Raw genomic sequence first — 17181 nt, 5'->3', positions numbered from 1 at the left:
GGTACCAGGACTGACACCAAATGATGCTGCCACTCTGAATGCTGGAACACCAGCCTCAAGTTGCCCTATTGCACGGGCCCGATTCTGAAGGGACAAACGTGGCATCTTTCCACCAGTTTTGCGTTTTGGAGAATCCACAAACCCAACAACCTGCAGAAATCATGCTCAGGTGCTAATTTGAATTAGACACCTGTGACTGGCACACACCTGAAGCCCATTGAATGTCATGAATGTCACGACATTGAATGTCACCAGAAAAGTCTTAACAGGCCATTTTGGCACATTTTTGCTCGGCGCTACCCACACGTTTGCCTGTGTTGCTCATGCCATGAATGCCCGATGCTTACAAGCTGTACCTCGTTGTAAAGGTGACTAATCACCGATAAAAATGATATATAACACTTTACTAATTGGTATTAGTAAAGGGGAGATATAATGGCCCAAATTCAAGTTTCCTTACATTTTGTGAGCAGTTTATGTGGTTGTGTAATTCAAAAAAGCAGTGAACATTCAAACAGGTTAAACCTCGATCTCCCTAATCTTGAATGAGGTAATTGTGATGCAATAGCCAAACTTTGTTATTGTTAGTTATTCCAGTATGCAGTGACATAAGGAGACCTCACTTTGAAATAGAACTTTTCTCTTTCTTTTTTTAATCACAAAAAACAGTAGTGTCAGCAGGGTTAACTAAACATCAGTAGGGTAGACGAGGGAATACCTTAGTTTTATTTATTATTTAAAAAAAACAGATTTTGGATTTGGGCAAAACAGAAAAACAAGCCTTAACGTATATACAGTGCATTTCAGTCTCCATAATACAATACATGCAACTATGTTTTGCATTAGCCAAACTTGGCTAAATCCATCAATGATTGGAGCTGTCACACATTTGCTACTGTACACATGGACTAGAGTCCAAACGATATATCAGTCTCTGGTTGATCAGCCATTTGACTTCTTTGATGATGCTTGGAAAGTCATTACGAGCTAAATTGTTTTCAAAGTCTTGTAGTGAGCTTACAGAAATGTACGTAGCTTTAACCAATGGCAAACTTTACTACCTATGCCCCTCCAATAGTCAAGCAAAGCCCTTATAATTAACAGTTATGTGTTGTTTATATTAGGACCACAATGGAGCCTTAGGGCTTTCTTGTGTTTTTATCTTTGGTGGCATGTTCCTTTTTAAGCGCTATTGTGCTATTTCTTTTATCACCAAATTAAATCAATCAACCAATTCTACTCCTCCAGTTCTCCTCCTCCCACTTCTGGGTTTAGGTTCATGGATAGCAGACTCTACTAGTTTGGGTTTAGGTTCATGGATCTCAGACTCCATGCCCGGCAGGCTGGTTCTCCTCCTGGCAGCGGTCTCAATCTTCTGCACCAGCTCCACATCCCAGGGATGAGTGGCGAAGCTGAGCGCCTCCCCGTCCGCCACGCTCCCTGCCCTCCCCACCCGCCCGACCCTGTGGATGTAGTCCGTCACTGACTCCGGGAAGTCATAGTTGACCACCAGGCGGACCCCGGAAGTGTCCACTCCTCGTGACGCGATGTCCGTGCAGACGAGCACATCCATCAAGCCCTTCTGGAAGGAGCGGAAGATCCCGGCGCGGATAGCAGCAGGCATCTCACCCTGCAGACGGAGGTGTTTCACACCCAGTTCCTCCAGAGAGTAACTCAGCCAGTTCACTGTGGGAGCTTTGTTACAGAACACCAGAGCACGGCCTCCTCCTCCTCCTTGCTGCATGACCTTCAGGACCCGGTGGAGCTCCAGCACCTTATCAGCTCCTCTGACCTTCAGGAAGGTCTGCTTGACGTGGGGCATGAGGAAGTGCAGACCCTTGCTCTTCACGGTCACCATGCTGCCCAAGTCAGTCACCTTGCTCAGCACCTCCCCGACGCCACCAGGGAAGGTGGCCCCCACCACCAGCAGCTGAGCTTTCTGGCCCGGACCGCCCTGTGTCTCCGAGGGCCCGCTGGCGATCTGGGACTGGAGGAGAATCGTCTCCAACATGCCGGAGAAGCTGGGGTCGAACATGGTGTCGGCCTCGTCGATCACAAAGAACCGTAGCTCGCTTAGGTCCACGTAACGCCTCCGCAGGGCCTTGACCAGGGCGCCCGGGGTGGCCACCAAAATATCCGGCAGGTCACTCTTCTTGAAGACGCTCTTGATGTGACCGACCCCCCGCCCCCCTCCCACGGTCTTGGTCAGCATGCCGAACGGAGCGCACAGGCCTCTGGCGACGGACGACACCTGGTCCGCCAGCTCTCTGGACGGCACCAGAACCATCGCCTGGATCCTGGGTGAAGCATCTGTGTCGGCCTCCGTCGCCTTTTGGGCTTGGAGTCTATGGACGATGGGCAGGAGGTAACTGAGCGTTTTGCCGCTGCCCGTCTCAGCGGCACAGAGAACGTTGAGACCTTTCAGAACTTTAGGGATGGTCTGCAGCTGCACGGTCGTGGGGTGAGTGACGTTAGCGCCGGCCAGCGTCTCCACCAGCTGCTGACAGATGTGGAGTTTACCGAACGTCACTGGCTCTCGCTTTTCAGCGCCTCCCTCCAACTCCTCCTGGGTTTCAGTGACAAACGGTGCCACAGTCCTGGTATTGTTTACAGTGAAGTAGTCACCAAACGACTTGTTGTGCTTCCAGCCCTTGGATGACAGCAGGGGTTGTTCGAACTTGCCCAGGGTGTAGCCCACGGACTGGTTCCGTTCACTGTTCTTACTCTGGATCAACAGCTTGCCAGCCTTGGTGGTGCTGATGACAGTGGCTTTACCTCCTGATCGTAGCTGTTTGACGTTTTCAATCCGTCTCTGCATGTGTCGTGGGATTCGGATCACCGTGAGTCCGTCCGGACTGTTGGCCAACGTTGTCCGGCAGTGATTACTGATTATTAGTACAGGATTATTCTTTGATAATAAAGTCCTTGATGATGTGAACAAACCCAAAGGGCCGACCTTCATAAGTTGCATTTTGTTGTTGGGTCTGCTGGATAATCTAATCGTATCTAAAAAAAAGAAAGAAGAGAGAGACAGAGAGACGTCGGAAATCACGATGCAAAAAGACTCGATCTAATCACTCTGTGTTGCATCATTTCAGCTCTTCATTTATTGATGAATAATATAAAATGTGATGTTTTACTGACGAATACTGCAGTCCACAGTCCCATGGCATGCTGCTGTCACGGCGAGTAGTGATGACCTTATCAACGTCATATGGCAGCGCCGGGTCACTTGGTGCCAGCGTTGCCATGTCCGCTCATTATAAGCTACTTTGGGATTGTTTTTCTGTTTTTTTGATTGATTGAATATTTTATTAGGCAATTTTTTTAAAAACAGCACAGTTACATTTAAAATACTTTGTCTAACAGGTCCGTTCATAAAAGTCCTTGCGGACTTGATAAATTGCTTGTCAATATTGGTAGTTGTGGGTTGCTTTTTTTGGGGCTTGTTTTATTTTAAAGTGTAATTGTTTATTTGGGGCTTGTTTCTGAAGTGTAGTTTATTTGGGGCTTCTTTCTAAAGTGTAGTTGTTTATCTGGGGTTTCTTTCTAAAGTGTAGTTGTTTATTTGGGGCTTCTTTCTAAAGTGTAGTTGTTTATTTGGGGCTTATTTCTAAAGTGTAGTTGTTTATTTGGGGCTTATTTCTAAAGTGTAGTTGTTTATTTTGGGCTTGTTTCTAAAGTGTAGTTTATTTGGGACTTGTTTCTAAAGTGTAGTTGTTTATTTGGGCATGTTTCTAAAGTGTAGTTGTTTATTTGGGCATGTTTCTAAAGTGTAGTTGTTTATTTGGGCATGTTTCTAAAGTGTAGTTGTTTATTTGGGGCTTCTTTCTAAAGTGTACAAATATTCCAATTTGTTCTGAAAATAGCAGATGTACAAGCTCACAACACTTCGCTTGTATTTTCAAATAGTATTTGAGGTTTGAAGTGCTCATGCGGCCGCTTTTTTGGGGCTCGTCTTCATAGACCGCTTATTTATCTCACAAAACCTGGCAACATTGACCGGGTCACTTGGCGCCTGCGCAGTGGCACGAGGCTTTGTTATTGGGCTCCAGTATGATGATGGCGCTTAGCAAAACGTTTGGACAGAAACCTGTCAAGTTTCAGCTGGAGGACGATGGAGATTTCTATATGATCGGATCGGAGGTTAGTGTTTCATCCACTTAACAGAAACAGCTGTACTTTAGAGTTGTTATTTGGCAGCAATACGTCTCCCCGTTTGACCGCCGGTTGGCTAGCCAACAAGCTAATGATAGCTAGCTGGCAGTAGCTGCTAAGGGGTCGTATTCATTGTTTGTGATTGAATATAAAAACAACGTGCAAACATGTTGGTTATGCATGTTCCATGTATAACACACTCAGAGATAGTAAAAGTTAAGTTATGTTTCATTCATGAGACTTTTCATTCACTCTTTGTTGATGTTTGAAAGATATCCAATGGTAAAACTGTCGAGGAATACAGTTGGAATAAGGAATATTTGAGATATTCATACATTAAATTATGTTCTACTATATAGTTTATATATCATTATAGTTTCTAGGTTAACAGGATATGTGGGCACTTATAGGGACATCTGGGCACCTCGATGTAAATTTGGCTATTTTGTTCAAAGTGTTAGAAAAATTTAATATTTGGAAAATGTTGAAGTTAAAGTAAAGTATACATGATTAGAACATGCTTAAACATTCGACAATTAAGGTCTGATATTTCTACAATTACAACAAATTGCTATTAAACCTGTATATCCAGTCATTTTGGGGCATAAACAAGAAGTTGAAGGATACATTTAAGTCTGATAATGAAGTACCGTGCATGTTCATATCATGTATACTTTACATTACTTAAGACAATTTTTTTGTTGTTGTTTGTTTTAACATTTAGGACAAAATAGCCTATTTTAAGCTGCCCAGATGTCCCTAGTGCAGACCTATCCTATATTCTTTGAAAGATACCCAATGGTAACGGTAATATAAATGAAGCTGTTGAGGAGGAATATAATTGCCAACTTTAGATATTCATACATTAAATTATGTTCTACTATAGTTTATTTATAATAATTATGGTGTCTAGTATAGTTATACACATATAGTATATGTGACTGACTGTTTAGGCGCTGACCTGACTTTCGACTTTATGTATTATAGGTTGGGAATTACCTTCGTATGTTCAGAGGCTCCCTGTACAAGAGGTACCCGTCGTTATGGAGAAAACTGGCTTCATTAGAGGAGCGGAAGAAAATAGTGGAATCATCACATGGTCAGTGGAGAACATTCCCCGATACCAATGATAAGAACCAAAGATATACAACAGACAGGTGACAAATGAAAGGAAACCCATGAATGTATAGTCTCGCATGGCCAGACAACTATTCCACAATCTCCGAATGCTTTATATACATATATAGTATGTATGATGGAAGCATTTGAAAATTGTGGGAGTGAACAGTCTGGCTCGAGAGACTAGCATGAATGCAATGAATAACAAATGCACCGGCTTCCATACAGACAGATGTACCGCATGATACAACTAATATCTGATTATGCTCTATTGTCTATATAAGAATGGTGAGCAGGTCCAGTTCACCTCAGTTTTAGACCAAGATGGCAAGAGGAAAAGATCTTAGTGACTGAAAGAGGGTTTGTTATTTGGGCACAGATGGCAGGAGCTCAACTGGCTACTCTTTCCATAGCAGTGACTAAAGTGTCATCTGCCTTTTGATTTATGGGAAAGCCATCATGATGCAGCTCGGTCGTTAGTGTGTGATATGTAAGGAAACATGGAAGAGCAACCCTTCCTCAGGTGACTGAGTGTCATTATTACAAGATGTGATCAGACTGCCGGCAAGAACAGTCTGCATAGAGAGGGGTGTTATAGTAGGGATCTAGTACATAAAGCCCTCATTCAAAGACAAAATGTACATTAGAGATTTCAATGGTGCAAATATCACTACAGAGATGTCGAAAAAAGTGATATGATCAGATGAGTCATCTTTCACCATATTCTCCACAAGTGGACGTGTGCATGTGTTCTAAGGACCCCCTTGAAAATGAGATGTTTCATTTCAAGGGGTTTATCCTTCCAACAACGGTATGTGCGGCGTACACCAAGGGAATTGTTAACGGCCCGAATTGTCGACTGAATAGGGTCAAGTGGCTCTATTGAGAGTGGTCTCTTCCAGAATGACATTGCCCCATCCACATAGCACAAGGCATCGCTGAATGGCTTAATGAGTATAAATCATATGCTATGGCCTTTGTAGTCACCACATCTCAACCAAATTGATGGGATATTTTGGACCAGTGTGTAGAGAGACAACAACCACCACCATCAAAACATCAAATGAGGGAATATCTTTTCTTTTGTAAGAATGATTTTCGATCTCTCTGCTAGAGTTCCAGAGACTTGTAGAATCTATGCTAAGCTGTTCTTGTAGCTTGTGGACGCGGTGGCCCAACACCTTATTCATTGTCAGAAACCTGGTTTTGTATGTTTCCACATTACTGTCTCGTATTTGTTGTTTCCTGTTATTTAGATCATGGCTACACTACTCTGGCTACTAGTGTGACCCTGCTTAAAGCTTCAGAAGTAGAAGAGATCTTTGAAGGAAATGATGAAAAGTACAAGGCTATCTCGATCAGCACAGAGCCACCTGCCTACCTCAGGTACAGTACATCTCTGTCTGCATTACAGTTTATCTAAGCTGGGATTCTTTGTATTGGCCGGCCTTTTGTACTGATGTGATGTAATGAGATAAAATAAAATGTAATGTTAGATGAAGCACTCGGTATAACCACAGTGCATAATGTAATTTATGCAGTAGGCATATAGCTGATGTTTGTATGCAATGCTTAGTAGCTAACAATTAATGAGTAGGTTCACGGAAAAGCTGGTGATTGAGTTTTCAGTTCAATGTCTAGCACTTTGAGATTTGTTTCAAATGTAAAGTGCAATATAGATATTATTATTATTAATGTCAGTTTAAGGACACATAACACAGTTGATGGATATGCATTGGCTGTTTTATGGACTGAAAGAGACCCTTTTGTAACAGAATATGTTGCCTGATAATAAAGTATTTCACTCTGGTAACAACGACTCTTGATCCCTTCAACAGAGAACAGAAAGGCAAAAGGAACAGTCAATGGGTCCCCACCTTGCCAAATAGTTCTCACCACCTCGATGCTGTCCCGTGCTCTACGACTATCAACCGCAGTCGACTGGGTCGAGACAAGAAGAGGACCTTCCCCCTGTGGTAAGCACAAATAACTGGCAGAATATAGTCGGTGTGAGAGAAACCCGCACACTGATGAACAAATAGGGAGAATGTTCAAATGTAGGTATAGTGGTGGTTAGTATTAATACTGTGTGTTTTTGTTGTTTGTGGTGTTAGTTTTGATGACCATGATCCGGCTGTGATCCACGAGAATGCAACTCAGTCTGAAGTGCTGGTTCCAATTCGGCTGGACATGGAGATAGAGGGACAGAAGCTCAGAGATGCTTTCACCTGGAATATGAATGGTAGGGTGTAATTTATACTTCTGCACACCCATTAGCAACTTAAATACATCATTCTTGTGAAGTGAGAAGAAGTGTCTCTCATTCGTTGAACCACCATGATTCTAACATCATTTATCTCCATTGCTGAGATAAACAACACTGATTCAACCCTAGCGTACGGGATAGGAGAGATTATGTGTAGGAGGAACTAGTATAGAGCCCTGGGGACTGGGGTTAAATGTGTCATAGTGTGAGCTAGGCTCACTTCTGCACGTTTGCATCTGCAGAGAAACTGATGACCCCTGAGATGTTTTCTGAGATCCTATGCGATGATCTGGACCTCAACCCTCTGGCCTTCGTCCCAGCCATCGCCTCAGCTATTCGACAACAGATTGAGTCTTATCCAACAGACAGCCTCCTGGAGGAGCAGACAGACCAGAGGGTCATCATCAAGGTGTGTAAAATCGGTCTGCATTCAGTCTGGTGGGAGGGCCATCGTTTAAAGCAGTGGTTCTACAAGTAGGGTCCGGGGACCCCCAGGGGTCCTTGATGGGGTTCCAACCAGGAGGTCCCCAGCAAAATGAGGAACAGACACAAAGCCTTATTTTATGTTTTGGGCTATTTGAAAACTCTACAAGATCTTCAAGCCCACAGACGGTTGTGTGAGCTTGTAGACAAATCTTCTCTTATGGGGGTCCCTGGCACAAAATATTTCCAAAATAAATCAATTTGGGGTCCTTGGCATAGAATGTTTTGAGAATCACTGATCTAAAGGTCTTTTTGAATTATAATTTTTTTTAAACCTTTTAAAATAAATATACTGTATATACTGTATAATAGAAGTACAATTTGGCCGATAAAAGGTTTCTTTCACAATAAGGGACCGCAATGGAAATACGCTTTCAGCTTTTTTGCGTTTTATCCTTTTGATGGTGATGTGTAACCTCCTCAACATCCAAAACAGACAGATCACAAAAAAAGTAAACAGACAAATCATGTGCATCACAGTGTATTTAAGCATAGGTAGGACAAACCACCTGCAGAGGTATGACTTCATTGTTCCTATTCATAGTTTATTAATAGGTCCCAGATTGTGTAAAATCTCTTAATGGAGCCGTTGAGGGTTCATCTAATTTTCTCCAGCTTGATGTTTTGCATCACATCTTTGATCCATTGGTTGGGTGTTGGATGGGTTACATCCTTCCATATAAATAGATGGGTTACATCCTTCCATATAAATAGAATTAAGTGTTTAGCGAATAACGAGGAGAAGTCAATGACCCTCTGTAAGAGAGCAGGGAGTTAATTGGAACCATCTGAAACTGAGAAATGTACCAAAAATAGCAATTGTAGGAGAGGGCATAATATTACAGCCATAATCTTTATAAATAGTAACACAAAGGATGACCAGAAAGGGGAAGGTTTTAAGCAAGACAACATTTTAACCCATTTAGACATGAGACAAATTTTTAAAACGCAGCAGTTTTCAGAAAATCTAATGGCTATTAACTCATTCAGTGCCACTGGCCAAAATTCATTGTAAAAAAGTGCCATTCAGTGCCACAGCCAAAATTCATTGTAAAATAAAAGTGCTTAGGAGCCGAGATACAGCCTTTTTCAGTAAGAAGTTAAACAAGAAGTGAATGGAGCAGAACATTTTCAAATCATCATATCTTGGGTTCTGAACATTTTTTCCCTTTTTTTTTTTGACGGTTTTAACGTCCTGTGGCACAGGGCTTATTACATAGGACGTATTTTACGTCCAGTGGCACTAAATGAGTTAACTAAATCATGCTTTAGGTTTGGGAATATTCTCAAGTTTGGCTTTAGAGAAGTGTAACCATTGTAGCCCAGGTTTCTTTCTTTCCCAATTTATTGGTTCAATAGTATGGATGCCCAGAGCACTTCCAAAGCTGGCAGAGCACTTTTTAGGTTTGATCGTTGCGTTATCTGCATATCTTTTTGAGGCCCCATCATCCTCCGACAAAAGAGGAGTGCTCCTTTACCATAATACATGGCAGAGAGGCACTGGCACCTCAAAAAATGCTTTCTGTAGACACAGCCCCTACAGCTATTCGAAATATTGTAAGTAGTCAATTATATGATTTCCTTTTATTTATATATTTTGTGTTAATTACATTTTCTCTTATTTTAGTTGAACATCCATGTTGGGAACATCTCTCTGGTGGACCAGTTTGAGTGGGACATGTCTGAGAGGGAGAACTCTCCAGAGAAATTTGCCCTAAAACTCTGTTCTGAGTTGGGGCTGGGTGGAGAGTTCGTCACCACCATTGCATACAGTATCCGAGGGCAGCTGAGCTGGCACCAGAGGACATATGCTTTCAGGTATTACATACAGACCATGAGTATACACACACACAGTACATAATTGAAAATATCTATGCACATGCTAGTTTATTGTCTTAAAGCAATTTCGAAATTACTTCCATCATTGTGATTTGCCATTTACCAATACACAGGAACTGATTACATCTTCTAATCCCTAACTGCCCCAATGTGTTCATGCTGGGATCAATAAAGGCTTATCTATGGATCTTTGGTTCGTTCTGCAGCCTCATTCCGTTGAAACTCTGCCAGTAATCTTTCACTCATTGATGTCAAATTTTGTCTGTGTGTCGTAAGTAAACCAGACTGCTACAGTTGAGTACAGCATTGCAGAGAACAACGGCAAGTATTATGGGCGTTGTGGAGTCACCACTACTAGTCGAAATGAGGTTGAAAATTGGCAAAGTGTTTCTTTACATTTTTATATTTTCTGTGCCTGTAGTTCATTGGGTTAGAGTTGCTGATGGTGCAAGTTGTCATGTGGGAGATGACTTATAAGTAATATTGAACATGGAAGCCCACATCATTAAGATCTCTAACACACATGGGCACTTATGAACAATTTAACCATCTGTTGTTAACAGTTTCAAACAGCTGATATGCAGGTAAAACGTTTCTGATAAGGTTGCTTGTACTGAGTTGTTTGGCTCATTTGTGTCTGTTTGCAGTGAGAATAACCTTCCCACAGTGGAGATTGCCATCAGAAACACAGGTGACGCTGACCAGTGGTGCCCCCTACTGGAGACTCTAACCGATGCAGAGATGGAGAAGAAGATCAGGGACCAGGACAGAAACACTAGGTGAGCATCTTTTAAGTCTCATTTACTACAGTCAATACATTTAGAAGCATGATATAAATGCTGTTAAGTCATTGTATCTGGTTGTAGTGGTCATTTGCCATGTTTTGTAGTATGTAAGGATTCTGTAGTATGCTTTTGATTAAACAAGAATAGACACTTCAGCAAGAAAAAATTACCATAATTGTAAATTAAGTCTGTTCTTGACTGCTCTTGATATTCTGGTTTTGCTTTGCAGGCGAATGAGACGACTGGCAAATACAGCACCTGCATGGTAGACGATGTAATGTCAACGTTTGTACAGTAATCCTGGCCATCTGACAAGTATGAAGCTGTCGTGAATTTTTGCAGCCACAACAAGAGACATTCCTTCAGCTAGTTGTCCTGAGCTGGTGCTATTTGATTACCTGCGTCCTGTCAGTAGAATCCCATTCTTTACAGGTTTATTTTTCATATTGTTTCATTTGGCAAAACCCTACTACAGTAGTAAAAATAAAAATGCACCCACAGAGGGAAGAGAAAACACACACACACAGCCAGTCTCAGATAATATATTATGTTGTATTTGTTGTCTTTTTGTACATTTGAATAATTCTTACAAAATAAAAGGTGATTGACCTTGGATTTCCCTTGTTATAATTTAATGAAGCACTGAAACCATGTTATGACACATGTTTGTGCTGGAAACACTGGACAACTCGGTTGCTTGTTGTTGTGCTAAGCAATTTCTATTTGACACTAGGGTTTCACCCACAAAGGCAGTACTGTAGGTGAAAGTGCAGACTGCATGGATTCCATGGCCACGGACTGATGGGATTCTGGGCTGTCGGCACATTTACCAATCCTTGTATTGACCACAACAGCAATGAAGAGATTTGTCATTTGGTCTCGCTCCACAAACGAATGCAAACAAACTGGATAATTAACTGAAATTCTAGATGCATTAAGACTTAAGTAAAACACAAAAAGACTGATTTATATCTACAATGAAAGATGTAATTATAGTGTTGAAAATGTGGTTAAGACACAAATGCACGTCCTTTTGGCTTTCAGTTAGTCTTGACCTGTCACTTCTGGTAGGTAAGGACATGCTATTGATCAGGCTCCTCCTGGTTCTGCGGCAACTCCCCTGCCTGTTCCTCTGGGAGAGGGGAGTAATCGGGGTCCTCAGCTGGATGGTCAAATATCACCCGCCTAAAACACAGTACCGATGCTGAATGATTTTGACTGGAGGGAAATGTTACTTTTACTTCACCCCAAACTTAGGTGTGTTGAAAAACACTACAACTATTCCTTTTAACTTCTAGCAGGTGAAAATTGTAAAATACTTGGTGGTGTTCTAACTTCTAACCATTTCTCCAGTGCAGTTTTGCAAATCCAACTTAGAGACTAGTACTAGGTAGATATAATTACAGCCAACAGGAGTCCCAGGTCTAAATTTGTCATAGATTAAAGGGGTAGAATGAAAACCAGTGCTCTGGGTGCCCTGGACTGGAATTCAAAAACAGTTTAAGTACAGTATAAGCTCAGTTTAGTTGCAGTAAAAAGGTCCTTGACTATGGCTCCATCTGTTCTTACTGGCCAGAGGTTGTTATAGTTTATTGCCAATAAAAGTAGGTGAATTTCCTTTGATACTTACAGCAGTTCTGGTGTTGTCAGTAGCTTCCTCCCTCCTGGCTGGTTTGGAAAAACATCCTCAAGAAAGTAATACATGTGACCAACTCCAATACCTGAAAAGGAAAGAAGCATATCCGTAAAACTGATAGCACCGTACAAAGAAATTAAGTATGAAATTGGAATAAAGGTACAGTTTAAAGGAATAGTTAAATGAAACATGAGCTATACTTGGTTGTGTATCTGGTCTCGCACCAAGAATAGAAGCTTGTTAATCTGCTATTTTCGGTAGGAGACACCAGTGCGCAACAAAGTATAAATCAGCCATAAGTTTGTATTTTGGTGGATGTCTCTACCTAGAAGATCAACAACGATGGAGTTGCCAAGCAGCAGTGAAAAGCCCATGAGCACCCAGGGGAGAAACGGCGCCTGGAAGTTCAGGAGGCCAAAGAAATTCATCCGTATGAACGGGTGTCGTCGACTCCACACATACACCAGCATGATGGTGAATGCCTGGCCCAGGAAGAACAGGTTGGCAAACAGACCGAACAGCTGGAGATCTTTGGGTTAAATGCAATAAGCAAAAGGGAATCTGTCACCCACTTGAGACCTGCTAACAAAATCTAATACAATGCCACATATGCCTTTTGTTTGTCATCAGTGGCCTCAAAAAGTGTACTTAGCCTTTAAGTCCCTACAATAGCTAATGTAAATAATAATTTGGTCATGTATATCAGTGGTTCAACATTTTCATGTCAAGGACCCCAAAATGATATGCATTTGACCGCAGAACCCCATCTGAAAAGATTTTGCCTGGGACCCCATAAATTTAGAAAATTGCAGATCTACAAGTTCATAATGGGTCACGGAGAGACATGTTGTGAGCTTTTAGATTGGCTATCTTCAAATAGCCGAAGTAGAAATAGGGCTAAAGTGGTTAAAAGAGGTTGATGCTGTATTAACCCCCTCTCCCCCAACCCCATTTTGAGAACCACTGAAAAAAGAGAGAGAGAGATTGTAACAAAAAAATACCAACATTAAATTACAGTAGTAAGTCCCAAAGTAAAGTACAAATATTAGTGGCATCTATGATGCAACATCTCTAAAACATTGTCCAATTCCCAAAAGGCTAAAGGTGGTTACACACCGGCGAATATGCGAATATACGCAAAATTCGGACTCGTTCCGAATAATAATAATAATTAAAAGACGCTTTTTCGCTTCGCGAAACTGATGTGGACACTTGCATTGACTTTATAAGGTTTAAAAAAAAACTTATTTATTCGCATGAAGAATGCGCCCCGGTGTGTAAGGACCTTTAGAGTCCATGTGAAAGGTCCGACAATGTGTGGAATGGATTGTGGAATGTGTACAAGGGTTTATGGTGTGTAAGTGCTTGGCATCATCACTATCAAATGGGCAGCAGCCTTTTCAACTGTGGTGCCATCTGCTGTAGTTCACCCAAAAAAAATACTTATTTTTCATCAATTACACACCCCATGAAGCCTTGAATTCATGGATATATTTTTTTTCCCTTCACATTCCTACGACAATAATTTCCTTTAAGCTTTTATTTATTTGTCATTTATCTTTAGTTATTTATTTTGACCTTTTTTTCTCTAGGCTATTCCATTTCTTAACTTTTTTTTACTGTGAAAATGTTCGCTACGACATGCCCAAAATAAGGGGGGTTAATATAGTTAACATGGTAATAGTTTGAGGCTGCAGCCTGGCACAATGCTGTGAAAGGTTGCCCCAGCAGCCGCAGATAAATGATTCAGTCCCACAGGCAGCCTGCAGGGCGGTTGGTGGAACCATAGAGTTATATGTGGGTGAAACCGGTACACATCACTCCTAATGAAGGATACAGTCATCAGGAAGCCTCCAAACAGGAACATGAAAATAAAGTCAGCCGTTCTGCCCCGGAAAGAGCCTTCTTCCAGCATCCGGCAATATCGATAACTTGTGTTTGGTTTGTTAAAGACAGCAACAAACAAACTTATATAATGAAGCACTATGATGATACTTAAAGATACATTCAGAAGGATGTTGTTACACTTGGATAATGTGTCACCACAACTTTTTTGTGTACGTGTTATCAGCTAGTTCAAGTTGATAAAGGCAATGGTGAAAAAAGTACTCGCATTTTTCCTTAAATAAAATCAATACTGCAATGTAGAAATACTCAAAATTGACTTGAGTAAAAGTACAAACGTATTGGTATCAAAATGTACTTAAAAGTACCAAAAGTAGAAAGTACTCATTATGCAGAATGTCCCATTTAACACGTTTTCAAACACGTTTTATAAATTGTATAAAAATATTTTGAAAATAGCAGATCTACTGGTGTGTTGTGAGCTTGTAGATCGGCTATTTTCAAATGGCCGAAATGTATATAGGGCTGAAGTGGTTAATGTATGTTTTGTAATAATAATCCAAATCTACAAAAGTAACTAGTAACTAAAGTTTTCAAATGATTGTGGAGTAAAAGTATAATGTTGTAATGGAGATGTAATGGAGTAGAAGTAAAATTTGGAAATACTCCAGTAAAGTAAAAAATACCTCAAAATCTTACTTAACTACAGTAGCCTACTTGTGTAAATGTACTTAGTTACTTTACACCACTGAATAAAGGCCGTGATGATTAAGGATACAGAAAGATGATGTTGAATAGGAAACTGAATCCAAGGGAGCCAAAAAATAGGAAGTTGGTGACGAGGCGCCATATCTATAAAGACAGGGTGAGGAGGGACATTATTGTAACACTAGAACATTATAAACAAAGCAATAATGAAATGGTAACGTTTACAGTGATCTCTTACCTGGTATCGTTTAACAATCAGGTCTGGGTTAAAGTAAAGCTGGAATGGGGTGATGAGCTCAAGTTGCTGGAAAAATAAAAGACAGCTTGAACTTGTCTAGCATGTTGACATCAATCCAACACGCACGTTTGTTCTCAGACGTGCGTGTGTAACTAAACTTATGATTTATTCATTTTCATTCTTGTAATGCCATAATTTAATACAATTTAAAAGCGAAAACATATGGCCTAGAAGAACGATACACAGCTAACATAAATCAGCTGATCGCTGCGCGTCAGCAATGTCGTGGTTCTTCTGACCACATGAAGCTCTCCATGTTTGTTCGCCATTTATTTATTAGCTCATCATCGTTATGTATCCAATTGTCTTGTCTTACCACCGCAGCTGTAGTCAATACACATGCTGTAGTGTAGGCTCTGGTCACCACGGGGATCTGGAAGTATTCCTGAGTGAAGCTGTTGGCCATGGCACTGCACTACAACAACAACACACATGTGCCATATTATTCAGAACTGACTGATGTTGACGGAGGGAGGCGAGCAAACGGCCACGCCCCTTACCATTTCCCCAGCCAATCAAATGCAGCCACCAGTCAGCATCACACATCACCGCTAACCTCGCATCACTAGACTTGTCCACCTCGGAGGAAAGCGTCGCATTGTTTTTGTTCCCCCAGATAATGCGAAACAATTAGTACAGTCTCGCTAGTCGTGCTACGAGTTAGAATAAAAGATGAACATCGATTATTATACCAAAAGTAACGAAACCATTATACCAAACTTAACACATTTTTAACTGCGCCGGAGGTTCTGGTCATTGGTTCCGGCCACCTGATGACGTGAAGTTATTTCCGCTCCGACCGGATCAGAAACCCGAAAATGGTATTGATCATAGGCTAACACTACTTAATAGCCCTTTCTCTCCCTGTCATTATAAAACGATACATTATTTGGTCAAACCACGAATGGAAAGACTAAAGTATGATTATTTTACTTACTTACTTACTTACTTACTTACTTACTCACTCACTGACTTACTTGCTTACTTACTTACTTACTTACTTTATTTAGTTAGTTGTTATTTAGTTATTTATTTTAAATAAACACATGCTAAAAACATGTATAATAAAACATATATTTATCATTGTTTACCTAGACTTGAGCAGATTTACCATGCAATGAATGCAGTCTTAGAGAGTGGTTCTTACACATTTTAATTTCAAGGTTTCCCAAATTGATTAAAGTATTACGCTGTGGACCCCATTTGAAAAGATTTTGTGCCAGGGACCCCCATAAGATTATTACTGTTAGATTAACCCCCCACCCTTAAGGACTCATGGGGGTCACTGGACCTCACTTTGACAACCACTGTATTATAAGATTATGGCATAACAGCCTGGTGCGGTAACTTGTCTGTAAAAAGAGTTGAAATCACAGATGGCTTTCTGGAGCAGACTGCTATGAAAATTAAGGTTGTTACAAAACTTTTCAAACACGTCCAAACGATCAACTAGCAGTCTATTATTAGCAGTGGTGGAAAGTAACTAAGTACAATTCTGAGTATTTCCAATTCTCAATACTTCTACTCCACTTATTGATTGATTGAATACTTTATTAACAGTTTGCAAAGACAAGCACAGGGAAGTACAGTTCAATACAAGGTCTGTTAAAAGGATTTTAAACCCAAGGCAAATATTGTACTTTTTACTCCACTGCAATTATTTGAAAAATGTAGTTACTAGTTACTTTGTAGATTTTGATAATTATTACAAAAGCACTTGGCATTCTGAAAATAGCCGATCTACAAGCTCACAACAGTGTTGCGATGAATCTTTCAAAGGATTAAGTAAAGACTTTAAGTACATTTTGATGCCAATACTTTTGTACTTTTACTTTTGATTACTGGACTTTTACTTGTAACAGAGTATTTCTGCATTGCAGTATTGATACTTTTACTTAAGTAAAACATTTGAGTATACTTTTTACACCACTGATTATTATTTGTTTGCCATTGGGGCTGTATAATGTCACATGTGTGCAGGTTACAGAAGCTGTCACTTTGATCATCAACTTCATGTTCAAATGTGATTACCTGTAGTCTACAG

General features: G+C 40.8%; 3 protein-coding genes across 3 annotated transcripts; 1 reads left to right on the top strand and 2 right to left on the bottom strand.

Moving 5' to 3' along the window:
• Positions 1–622: 622 nt before the first annotated feature.
• ddx28 (DEAD (Asp-Glu-Ala-Asp) box polypeptide 28) lies at positions 623–3172 on the bottom strand. Its single transcript, XM_080433765.1, has 2 exons — positions 3145–3172; positions 623–3006 (listed from the first exon to the last, which is right to left on the bottom strand). Exon 2 carries the CDS (start codon positions 2969–2971, stop codon positions 1223–1225), a length of 1749 nt encoding a protein of 582 aa, XP_080289891.1. The 5' UTR covers positions 2972–3006; positions 3145–3172; the 3' UTR covers positions 623–1222.
• Positions 3173–4045: 873 nt separating this feature from the next.
• smarcb1a (SWI/SNF related BAF chromatin remodeling complex subunit B1a) lies at positions 4046–11265 on the top strand. Its single transcript, XM_080432247.1, has 9 exons — positions 4046–4146; positions 5146–5257; positions 6534–6663; positions 7116–7253; positions 7392–7519; positions 7786–7952; positions 9654–9844; positions 10513–10644; positions 10880–11265. Exons 1-9 carry the CDS (start codon positions 4057–4059, stop codon positions 10917–10919), a joined length of 1128 nt encoding a protein of 375 aa, XP_080288373.1. The 5' UTR covers positions 4046–4056; the 3' UTR covers positions 10920–11265.
• On the bottom strand, positions 11184–15608 carry derl3 (derlin 3). Its single transcript, XM_080432248.1, has 7 exons — positions 15454–15608; positions 15078–15143; positions 14910–14983; positions 14124–14217; positions 12612–12807; positions 12281–12371; positions 11184–11835 (listed from the first exon to the last, which is right to left on the bottom strand). Exons 1-7 carry the CDS (start codon positions 15541–15543, stop codon positions 11733–11735), a joined length of 714 nt encoding a protein of 237 aa, XP_080288374.1. The 5' UTR covers positions 15544–15608; the 3' UTR covers positions 11184–11732.
• Positions 15609–17181: the final 1573 nt, after the last annotated feature.

This window comes from Gymnoscopelus braueri (assembly GCF_963280865.1).
Source record: "Gymnoscopelus braueri genome assembly, chromosome: 7".
In the NCBI taxonomy this organism is placed as follows: Eukaryota; Metazoa; Chordata; class Actinopteri; order Myctophiformes; family Myctophidae; genus Gymnoscopelus; species Gymnoscopelus braueri.
Note: the sequence above shows the minus strand (reverse complement) of the source record. Positions and strands in the feature narration are given on the sequence as shown.